This window comes from Dendropsophus ebraccatus, chromosome 8 (assembly GCF_027789765.1).
Source record: "Dendropsophus ebraccatus isolate aDenEbr1 chromosome 8, aDenEbr1.pat, whole genome shotgun sequence".
NCBI lineage: Eukaryota > Metazoa > Chordata > Amphibia > Anura > Hylidae > Dendropsophus > Dendropsophus ebraccatus.
In genome coordinates this window covers 106,630,789-106,643,628 of record NC_091461.1, presented here as the reverse complement: position 1 = coordinate 106,643,628, position 12,840 = coordinate 106,630,789, and the positions used below count along the sequence as shown (strand labels likewise).

Genomic DNA, 12,840 nt, shown 5'->3' with positions numbered 1-12,840 from the left:
CAGTTCCTATGCAGAGTGTCGCTATGATTACAGACTACAACCTTTGTGCAGTCTGATCCTGCAGTTGCTTCTTCTGCTTCCTCTCCTACCACTATGTAAAACAGTAAAAAGGAGAGGCAGAGGGAGTACATGACTGCAGGGAGTGGTGTGTAGTCTGTAACCATGGAGACAGAGCTGAATACATTGAATGCATGGTAACAGACTACAAACGAACCCTGTGTAGTCTGATCCTGCAGAACTTTAATTTTTTTTACCGGGCCTCGGTGATGTCAGAAATCCACCTGGATATATAGAAAATTGCAACATAATATTGTATGAAGTATAAGTAACACAATATGGGGGAGATGGAGTGGGGGAGGGGGTACTTACTTTGCGACACTCTGACAAGTTCTGTAACACTGAAAACACCTGAAGTCACAAAGCTGTCTTGGAAGCCCAAATGTCCTGCAAAAAAAAAAAAGAAAAAGCGCAAGATCAGCGATTAATATTTAAATACGCCGCCACTTATCTCCCAGCCCTTGAAAGACAGCGCACAACTTTATTGATTTTTATAAATGGACATGAACGATAAACAGCATAAACAGAGCGCTCGGCCCGGCTGCTGAGTTATTGTGCGGTTTTGGGTTTTCAGAAGATTGGAGATGGGATAAAGTATCTGCACCTGGACGGTTCCTTAATGCACCAGCAACTTAACAGGAAATGTGGAACAGATAGAGTTTTAATAACGCGTTACCCTGAATAACCCCGAGTGGCTGGTTACACATGAGGAGATCAGGGGCGAGGTATCCCCCTCCAGGGGTGAGCACTGAGATCCTTGATAGATTTAAAGCCCTTCTATTAAGTAACATCTGATTGGGATTATCACGAAACGCGCTCCAACCAAACAAAATCGCGAGATCCCGTCTCCCCGTCTGAGGTTACATAAGGGAAATCTCACAGTAACAGCTGCTAAACACTCAGCAGGGCTCAGAGGCACGAACATCGCTTCTGCAAGGGATCCTATGTCCCCCCCTTTATTCCAGGGGTTGACAACTCTTTCTATATACCCTATTAGGGCCCTTGTCGGTAACCCCAGAGAAGAGAGCCACTGACAAACACCAGCTCTGGCTTTGTAATACACAGTCTGGATACTCACTTGAATGGCTGCATGTAATACTACATTTCACCTCTAGTGGCCGCTGCAGGTACAATAAGCAGCTGGTGTCTAATAAACCTGACACAATCAGTGTGATCTCTGAGCCCGCTCTCACATCAAAGAGGTAAACTAGTAACATTACTTGGCAAAGACTATTCACCTGCATAAGGATATAACATCACTGAACTAATTCAGACCAAAGAGCCCAACCGGAAGCTTTCCAGATGTTGCAAAACTACACTTAGCAAATGTGTCGCAGTATAAGAAGCTCAGTATAAAGCTATATAATGTCATATACATACACAGTAACTTCACCAGCAGAATAGTGAGTGCAGCTCTGAAGTATAATATAGGATGTAACTCAGGATCAGTACAGGAAAAGTAATATAATGCATGTACACAGTGACCCCACCAGCAGAATAGTGAGTACAGCTCTGGAGTATAATACAGGAGGTAACTCTGGATCAGTACAGGATAAGTAATATAATGCATGTACACAGTGACCCCACCAGCAGAATAGTGAGTACAGCTCTGGAGTATAATACAGGATGTAACTCAGGATCAGTACAGGATAAGTAAAGTATGTACACAGTCACTCCACCAGCAGAACAGTGAGTGCAGCTCTGGAATATAATACAGGATGTAACTCAGGATCAGTACAGGATAAGTAATTCAATGTATGTACACAGCGACCCCCACCAGCAGAATAGTGAGTGCAGCTCTGGAGTATAATACAAGATGTAACTCAGGATCAGTACAGGTAAGTAATGTAATGTATGTGCACAGTGACCCCACCAGCAGAATAGTGAGTGCAGCTCTGGAGTATAATACAGGATGTAACTCAGGATCAGTACAGGATAAGTAATGTATGTAAACAGTGACCCCCACCAGCAGAATAGTGAGTGCAGCTCTGCAGTATAATTCAGGATCAGTTTAAGTACTGTAATGTTATATCTATATACACAGTTACCTTTTATGTGCATTGATTCCATATATAAATCTGTAGGTTTCTCAGAGGTGGACATGCCCTATACCTCTATCATACAGTCTGGATACTATGATCACTGTGGAGGTCGGTGACTGATAACCCGCTCTTATAATATTTCATGCTCTTGGCTTCACCAGTAAAGCGCCGCATCTTCCTACCCACAAGGCAGACGTCTATTGTGTGGCTTCTAAGACGGCCCAAATCCAGTGCAAAATGTATTCAAGAAATCCCAGGAAAGAAAATAAAGGGGAATGAATTATCCCATCCAGAGCATGTCGTGTTCCTACAATGAGGGAACACTTTTAAGACTTTAAATTCATGTAATACAATTCTTGGCTGGATCTTTCCTGTTGAAAAGGCAGAATGGCGGTTATTGAAGAAAAGAGAAAAGGGGGCAATATTTGACAACTGAAATCAGCATAACCTTTTTAGAGCCGCAGTCATGGATGACTGTCCTCTGACCCCGAGAGATTATGTGGGGATTTCAATAACAACAGCTGGAAGTGGCTATGTATGAATAGAAAACTCCGTTCTGCGGCCTCCTACAAAGGGCTCCACAATCCCAGGCCAGATCTCTATGTTCATTGGAAAGTGGTTCCCGGTCCCGGCTTAATAGGGTGTAATAATGGGAGTTTTGCTAACCCGGCTCTGCAGCAGCGCAGTTGAGTTTGCAATGTCACTGATGGATTGCTGCAGTGAACGTGTCCTATATGAAGTACTGCATTTGTCTGGGTGTAAATCACTGCAAAGGACAAACAGGATATGAATGGAGAGTGATGCAATGCAATGGAGAAAGGCGGGGAGAATTCAATGTAAACTCAGGGCTGAAGATATCTGAGGTACCAACGGGCACTGATGGTGGCAGATACAAGTGAATTACGGACAAGGAGAGAAAGGAGCTGCTGCACCTCACACCTATGGCTGACACTAATGCCTCTCGGCTACATTTAAAAACCAATGCCAGGATGTTGGTATAAAATTTGATTAAAGGGAACCTGTCACCCCCCGTGCCGGGGTGACAGGCTCCCGACCCCCCGTTAGAGACCCCTATACTTACCTGGTCCCGCTTCTGGATTCGGTCGGGTCCCGGAGATCTCAGCCGCTGCAGCCCGGCGCGCGCGCTGACAGATGAGTCCAACGCTCATAGAGAATGACGGAGCGCTGGACTCTCCTGTCATTCTCTATGGGTGTTGGACTCATCTCTCAGCGCGCGCGCCGGGCTGCAGCAGCTGAGATCTCCGGGACCCGACCGAATCCAGAAGCGGGACCCGGCGGGATGAGGTAAGTATAGGGGTCTCTAACGGGGGGTCGGGAGCCTGTCACCCCGGTACGGGGGGTGACAGGTTCCCTTTAAACCATATTACCTCATGTACCACGTGCAGGTCCCCAGGTTCACATGAGTCCCTACACTAACTCAACACTGTGTCGGTCAGCGACCACCAACTCCGCAAAGCGAGCGAAAGCAGGGAAGGGAGGCCACGGAATGGCCCTGCAATCCCAATGTCACAGGACCAAACCCCAAGGGCCCCCCAAACACAGCAGGCGCTGCCGGAGGAGAAAGTGGCCACCAAGCAACACAAGTGTGAACAAGGTCTTACTGCTCACCACTGCACCGGAGGTAGAATAGGACAAATAGTAGGTACTTGCCATGTGTGCACAGGTGTTTCCTACTAATTGGGGTCACATGGGTCTTACCAGGAGGAGTGCTACCCACTCAGAAAAGGGAAAAAAGTAAAATACAGCTGACACTAATGCCTCTCGGCTACAAGATACAAGTGAATGTGACTATAGATAGTGACGGGAGATCTAGCAACACAACTAAACTTCCTTCTACTCCTGATCCATTCAGTGGCCATATGCTAGCCTAAACTGGGCATTAGGTATAGTAAGTAGATGCCAACTGACTAACACTGTGTATATAGAAAATATAGTATTTCAGCACTAGAGATGAGCGAACCTCGAGCATGCTCCAGTTCATCCGAACCCGATACTTCGGCATGTGATTAGCGGTGGCTGCTGAACATGGATAAAGCTCTAAGGTTGTCTGGAAAACATGGTTACAGCCAATGACTATATCCATGTTTTCCACATAGCCTTAGGGCTTTATCCAACTTCAGCAGCCGCCGCTAATCAAATGCAGAATGTTCGGGTTCGGATTAACTCGAGCATGCTCCAGGTTCGCTTATCTCTATTCAGCACAAGACGCCAATGAGTGTCTAGATAAGGTGGCCACTATCACTATCACTCATGGTCATGCCTCGTTGAGAACAGTAGTCACCACCCTATAGAGTGCAACTATGTTCATATACAGTCAAGGGGGTGGTCCTCACTGCTCAGGTTCATGCCCCATTGAGATCAGTGGTGACATTTCCCTTGACAGCTTATAGACTACAGTCATCTCACACAGTTCTCATGGGTAAGAACACTCACGCTCATGCCATGTTGCCTAAAGCTCATAGACTACAACCATGTCTATATGCTCTCCAGGAGGTGGTCATCACCATGCAGTTCTCAAGAGGCAGAGCACTCTAGTTTAGGCCCCATTGAGAGCAGTAGTGACCAACTTGACAGTCTATAGATATGTTAACAGTTTATGGACTCCTAATAGTTGCTCTCGATGGGGTGTGAAGCTGAGTAGTGATGACAGCCAACATGGTAGTATATGGACATGGTTGTAGTTTATGAACTTTAAAGGGGACGGTTACCACTGCTCTCAGTGCATCATGAACCTTAGGCTTTCCTTGCTAAGACCTGAGCAGTGACCTCCAAATGAGATGAGCAGTGACCACCCAGTGACCTTAGCGGTGACCACCCAGTGACCTTGGCAGTGACCAACTAGCGACCTGAACAGTGACCACCCAGTGATCTCAGCAGTGACCACCCAGTGACCTCGGCAGTAACCACCCAGTGACCTTAGCAGTGACCACCCAATGACCTCAGCAGTGACCACCCAATGACATCAGCAGTGACCACCCAATGACCTGAGCAGTGACCACTCAGTGATCTCAGCAGTGACCACCAGATGACCTCGGCAGTAACCACCCAGTGACCTTAGCAGTGACCACCCAATGACCTGAGCAGTGACCACCCAGTGATCTCAGCATTGACCAAGTGACCTCGGCAGTAACCACCCAGTGACCTGAGCAGTGACCACCCAATGACCTGAGCAGTGACCACCCAATGACCTGAGCAGTTACCACAGAGTGACCTGAGCAGTGACCTCAGCAGTGAACATCCAGTTGATAGGAGTTAGGAGCGATATCTGGAGGTGTAACGTAATGGCCTGGCAGTAGGGGGTTACCTACACGCAAACCAATGATAGACTAAAAGGTAGTGGTAGTGGAACTGTGGTAGTCTCTGAGGACTAACTGAAGCCCACCACTTATAATGTGGTCATCACTGCTATATACAATGAAATTCCTTAAGGGTGCGTTCACACGTACAGGATCCGCAGCATATCCGCTGCAGATTTGATGGTGCAGATTTAATGCTGTGTTCAGTGTTTTAGATGAAAAATGAAATGAAAAATTTCCAGCAGGCAGGGGGAACATAATAAACAAGTGCTACTTACTTCTTCCTGTGCCCTTGAAGTACAGCATCACAGGCCCCTGGACCCCCACTTGACTAAGGGCCCTATTCCACCGGACGATTATCGTTCAGATTATCGTTAAATCGTTCGAATCAAAACGATAACGACCTACACCTATTTTTATCGTTGCTCATTCGCAAAACGTTCGCATTGAGTAAGACTTCGTTCGGCCGTTCGCAGTAGATACGAACGCAATAGCGAAATAATAGCGAAGAAAAAACTATCGCAAATATGATCATAAGTAACGATTATCGTTCCATGGAAATGAGTGAACGTTTTCAGGTCTTTCGCAATGGCGGTCGTTTGAGATTGTTAATCGTTAACGATTATGCGAACGATAATCGTCTGGTGGAATAGGGCCCTAAGGGGAAAATACCCAATGCAGCTGATGGACTGCCTGCTCAGCCAATCAGTGACTGCAGCAGCCGGGTCATAACGTCGCTAGAGAAGGAGATCCAGGAGCCCTGCGGGTGTCCCGGAGCAGTAAGGCAGTGATGCGTAGGCACAGGGACGGGTAAGTAGCCCTTGTTTATCATGCTCCACTGCCTCTGCCTGCTGTAAAATTTCCACTTTTCCTAGACTTCTCCTTTAAGTTTGGCACTGGTGCCTGGCATAGCACAAAAATAGACCCATGATGGATAACCCGAAAAAAATATAACACTACAAAAAGTCCTAGTCATTTACAAATTTACAAATCCACCCTGTATGTATCTTAAGAGCCCCAGGATCTGAATTCTCACCTGACTTAGTCGGCTGCCAGTATGTAAATTATACACAATAGTCAGCACTGGAGTCAGACCTCGGGAAGCGTCATCATGTTGGCACCAGCATTTATATGGCTAGTAGCCCAATTACTATTCATTACATTAAAAATCACCTCTCATTGCCCTCAGGCCCATAGGATCCCTACAAGAGCCCAGTGAGTGCAGAATCCAGTGCCAACCTAACGCAGCAACCTCAACAGTCTTTCATCTCTGCTAATGGGGTACATTGAGGGACCTGATAATGTAAGTGTACCACATATTAAAGGGCCAATGCACTGGTTACAGAGGAACTTCCACTTTTAGGCAATAATGATCTACATGGCGTCATCTTGGAAATGATGTCTTGGCATAACAACATCACTTTCATCTATGAAAGTCATAGGTGTCCTTGTAATGTCATAACAGTTAAGCTTAAAGGGGTACCTCGGCAATTTTTTTTTTCTTTCAAATCAACTGGTTCCAGAAGGTTATACATATTTGTAATTAAATACAATTTTTAAGTCTGCAGTCTTCTCATACTTATCAGCTGCTCTATGTCCTGCAGGAAGTGGTGTATTATTTTCAGTCTGACACAGCGCTCTCTGCTGCCACCCCTGTCCAGGACAGGAACTGTTCTTCAGAGCAGGAGAGCTTTTCAATGGGGATTTGCTGCTGCTCTGGACAGTCCCTGACATGGACAGAGGTGGCAGCAGAGAGCACTGTGTCAGACTGGAGAGAATACACCACTTCTTGCAGGACATACAGCAGCTGATAAGTTCTGGAAGACTTGAGATTTTTAAAGAAAAAAAAACATTTAGCTTGAGTGCCCCTTTAAAGGACTAGTAAACTGCAGTGCACAACTTGCAGCCCTCCAGCTGTTGCAAAACTACAATTCCCATTATGGCTGGATAGCAAAAGCATGATGGGAATTGAAGTTTTGCAACAGCTGGAGGGACACAGGTTGTGCACCCCTTGCCTGCATGGTGCCATATTGGAATTATGATGTCACAGGCATGATGAAGGTACTTCCCACTATGAAAGTTATTGATGCTAAAATAGATGGTACACCGGTTAAAGGGGTTGTCCAGCGAAAATCTTTTTCTTTCAAATCAACTGATATCAGAAAGTTATTTAGATTTGTAATTTACTTCTATTAAAATATCTCAAGTCTTCCAGTACTTATAAGCTGCTATATGTCATGCAGGAAATGTTGTTTTATTTTCAGTCTGACAGTGCTCTCTGCTGACATCTCTGGCCGAGACAGGAACTGTCCAGAGCAGGAGAGGTTTTCTATGGGGATTCATAGAAAACCGAGACAGAGTTCCTGTCTCGGCCAGAGATGTCAGCAGAGAGCACTGTGTCAGACTGAAAATAAAACAACATTTCCTGCAGGGCATACAGCAGCTAATAAGTATGGGAAGACTGGAGATTTTAAAAGAAGTAACTTACAAATCTATATAACTTTCTAATATCAGTTGATTTAAAAAAAAAAAAAAAAAATTTTTTTGCTGGACAACCCCTTTAAAGGTAATGATGGGCTACCTAACACAACCATGCCCGATCCTTTGATGTCATAATAGTTATTAAGCCTTAAAGGGTCTGTAAACAGGTAATGATGCACAATCATGTACTTCCCATAAAATGTATAGTGGAAGTTTTCTGCTTCTTTGCCTATATGCAAAAATGTAAGAAAAGTAGTTGCTTGCCTCCAAAAATAGCGCTACGCCTCTACTTAGGATGTACATGGTACTGCAGCAGAGCCTATTCATTTCAATGGAGCCGAGCTGTAATGGCAGACACAACTCGTGACCAGGTGAGAGGTTTCTGGAGGAAAGCAGCCATGTTTTCTAATCCCATACAACCCCTTGAAATGATTTCCATTAGAGAAGTGTTAAACTAATGAACTGTTGGGAGTAATTACTATCTTACCAATATATCTGTCACTTCCAGACAAGCGGATTTGCCAGGCTTTGGCTCCCAGTATCCTGAATGCTCAGGGTTTAGATTTGCTTTATGTATAATGCCAAGTGCGTGTTGCCAAACAAGTGCCAATTATAATGTTTGGGAGAGGAAAATGGAAAAAGTGTGAAGACTTTTAGTGTAGAAAATCATTCTAGCAGCAGAAACACTAAGAGGTTACAGTGAAGGGATTGGACGGGGTCACTCATTAAATCACACTGACTGCTGCCCTGCACAATATTGGTTTTTAATAGCACTGCTGCAGGAGTCGTGCCCGAGCGCTCCAAAAACTGATAGATTTGTGTAAAAGCCTCCAAACTGCAACATTAAACCGGGAAGAAATAGAGAAAAAATAATGTAAATAGCTGCACAAAGCAAAAGGGGTAAAGACTGATGTGAGAGGTCACTGGTGAGACGACATCGAAGAGCTGAGACATCCGTCCGCTGGTAACGCCACAACGGGAGCCGGGAGGAGCCAAACCCATCGGTACTGACATAAAGGGCTTCAGATTAAGGATTTGTAGGACATGTTGTGGCCCAAGTATTTTGGAATATGTGTAGATCTATCTGGTAACTTAGAGAAGAATACCTGCGAAAGATATTATTGCTATATTATAATACTGCCCTACCAGACAACTATGATATTACTCTGTGTACAAGATTATACCTACTATAATACTACCCCCCATGTAAAAAAATATAACTACTATAATACGGTTCAGGGAAGAAAAAGAGCGCTGCACCTCACACCTATGGCTGACACTAGTGCCTCTCGGCTGCATAAAAAACATCAGAATTTTGTGTATGAATTGATCAAGCCACACATAATACTGCTCCTATATACAAGAATATAACTACTATAGTACTGTCCCCTATGTACAAGAATATAACTACTATAATACTGCTCCTATATACAAGAATATAACTACTATAATACTGCCTCATATATACAAGAATATAACTACTATAATACTGCTCCTACATACAAGAATATAACTACTATAATACTGCTCCTACATACAAGAATATAACTACTATAATACTGCTCCTACATACAAGAATATAACTACTATAATACTGCTCCTATATACAAGAATATAAGTACTATAATACTGCTCCTATGTACAAGGATATAACTACTATAGTACTGCCCCCTATATACAAGAATATAACTACTATAATACTGATCCTATATACAAGAATATTACAACTATAATACTCCTCCTATATACAAGAATAAAACTACTATAATACTGCCCCCTATATACAAGAATATAACTACTATAATACTGCTCCTATATACAAGAATATAACTACTATAATACTGCTCCTATATACAAGAATATTACAGCCATGGGTGCGATGTGCAGCCATTTCTGTCTTTTTGGCTTGTGCATATATTACAACTATAATACTGCCTCCTATATACAAGAATATAACTACCATGAGGGTGGCTTTACACACAACTTTTTTGTGTTTTTTTTTCTAAACTCCAAAAAAAATACCAGAAAAAATGCCAAAGATTTTTTTGGCGCATTTTTAGTTTGGCATTATTGAGACAAAGAGAAGAAATTGCATTGAACTCTATTGGAGAGAAAGGGCACAGTTTGCAGAAAAAAAAATCCAAAGCACTCGCTCATTTAGACAAAGCCCCCCCAAAAAGTTTGTTTTTGTTTTCTTAGCATTTTTGTAAAAATATAAGGCAGTGTGACAGCAGCCTTGTTGTGTCTGTGGCCTTTGTTATGGGAGGATGAGAGGTTCTGCTGTCAGTAATAACTGAGCACCATCTCCGCCTCTAATCTTCTCCAAAATATTCCAGACCAGACATTTTCCATTCTGTGGTACGGGGCCCCGGTGGCTCTGGCCACCCCCCCCACCCTCCGACCACCTGCTGCTGACTCCACTTATCATCTTTCCTAATAATGATTTACAGATTATATTTCGCGCTCTGTAAATCTCCAACAATAACAAGCTGTTCCTATAATGCACAGTTAGGCTACTTTCCTACTACAGTATATCTGGGTATACGGAGGGAGGGTTTCCTGACCTTGACCTCTGATGGACACCGTTGTATCAATGGATCCTGACGAAAATTCTCCTGACATATATGACAAATGTAGATCGGATCATTCCGGAAAACCCCTACAGATCTAAAAGGCGTCTTTGCTCCAATTGTAATAAATTTCTCGGCACTCACCAATCAGCTATGTTTACAATATTTATTGCATCTTCAAAGATGAAAAACAAATGGCACAGGACGCGTTTCGGCTTGCGCCTTTATCAACTGCCTAATTTGTTCCAATTGTATCCAGTCTAGACAATCCTCTGTGTACTGAGTTGCCTACTCTCGACCGATACATTTTACCTGTGCTGATACATTGTAACAAACTAGGAGCCAGATTTGTTCTCCTGACATGTTTAACCCACAAAGGACTGTCTAGACTGGATACAAATGTGACACCCTGTACTGGTATTAAGCCATGATTGTTCTTCATTAAGCAAGAATGTTTCCATTCACTGAGAGCAAGCAGAAACATTGACAGCGGTGAGGAATAGAAATACACTATATACTCGAAAATAAAATCCCAGCGCCACACCAGTCTACAGGTTGTGTGTGGTACTGCAGTGTGTTCCTATTCATACATAATATTTGCAATTGAGTTGCAATACCAGATAGAACACATGTGGCGCTGTTTCTGGAGGAAGGCAGAGATGTCTTTTTAATGGTGCTCAATCCAAGGGATTTTTCAAACTTTGTTTCCTTTCAAATTAGCTGGTGTTAGAAAGTTATATAGATCTGTAGTTTAGTTCTATTTAATGATCTCCAGCCTTCCAGTACCTATCAGCTGCTGTATGTGCTGCAGGAAGTGGTGTATTCTTTCCACGGTGCTCTCTGCCCATGTCATGAACTGTCCAGAGCGATAGCAAATTCCCATAGAAAACCTCTCCTGCTCTGGAAAGTTCTTGTCATGGACAGAGGTGGCAGCAGAGAGCACTGTGTCACACTGGAAAGAAAACACCACTTCCTGCAGGGCATATAGCAGCTGATAAGTACTGGAAGATTGGAGATTTTTAAATAGAAGTAAATTTAAAATCTATATAACTTTCTGATACCAGTTAAAGGGGTACTACTTGCCAGAGTACCCCTTTAATATATTCTTTTCTCCTCTATTATAGGATTATTATTATGTAAATAAAAAAATTATTATTTTTTTAACTCCCCCCTCCCAGATCTGTAAGAAATTGTGAAAATTCCCTGCACCACCCACGTGACCCACAGCGTATCACCCAAGCTAGGTCGAGGAGCAATGATCACGCACCATGTCTGAGATTCCCGTCCAATCAGATCCAGAGGGGGCCAAGAACAGCCGGGGGTCTGAGAGACGTGGGGGTCATTCTATTATACAATTTAAGACATACAGAACATCCATAACAGCTGAACAATAAATCTACATGGAGCACCAGATTGTATGCTGGGCTGTGCTCAATGCCAGGAGGCTGTCCTGTGTCATCACACCCACATACATCCGCTCTATATACCTTCATATACCGCACTGTTTACATTGCCTCAGCTATAAATATTAGCCAAGTGGAAACACAATCGCTTGTAGATTCTATATCCGCCGACTGATCAGAGGTGACCTGGTATCACCCCGGCCGGCTCGGGTTACATGATACAGAGTTAATGAGAGGCTTATAGGTTAAATCACTTCTACATTTCTCCCTGGCAATAAGCCCCAAGCTTCAGAACTCAATGTCCAGTCAGCGACCACCTGTCGGCGTCTGCCTTGTGGAATCATAGTGATATACCATGTAACCTACCCGAACATGATACAAGATCATCCTGTGCTAGTATAACATATATACAGCTGAGATTCCAGACACCGGAAATAAGCGTCTACTATAGTAACAAGATCAGAGCGTGCTGCAAGCTCTGGAGCGGGGACAGGGCCATACATTTATACTGATGTGTAGGAAGAGTTACGTACAGTTATCCAACTTTCTACTGTACGTTATGTTTCAACTGGTCATCCTTCAAGATCTCTGCTTGCTGTCAGAGTATACAGTGTGAGGCCATGTTCACACAACATATGTTTCGCATAAATCAGTGGTGTCACTAATGATTTATGCTAAACATACATTGTATTTGAATGAATGGAATCCCGTTCACATATAGTATATGCATAGTATAGTATTCCATCCGGCCGTACGAAAAACTGACAGGTCAGTTTTCTGCAGGCGCTATTCATTGAATAGCGGCCGCACAGACATGTCAGATCACACAATGGAGCGAGCAGCAGTACCGTCCGGGATGATCTTCAGTAATTCTTCAGCCCGATTCAGCCGATTATCGCTCCGTGTAATAAATACAACGATCAGCTGATGGCAACGATGATCGGCTGATCGTTGATATAGGTTTGAACCT

The 12,840-nt window shown here is 43.7% G+C and overlaps 1 protein-coding gene across 1 annotated transcript in view; it reads right to left on the bottom strand.

Annotated features, from left to right (window-relative positions):
• The window catches only part of NFIA (nuclear factor I A), a 242,167-nt gene that overhangs the window by 90,873 nt on the left and 138,454 nt on the right, over positions 1 to 12,840 (bottom strand). The window contains exon 4 of the mRNA XM_069981333.1: positions 370 to 444. Coding sequence (XP_069837434.1) covers positions 370 to 444 — 75 coding nt within the window. The remainder of the gene's footprint in view (positions 1 to 369; positions 445 to 12,840) is intronic.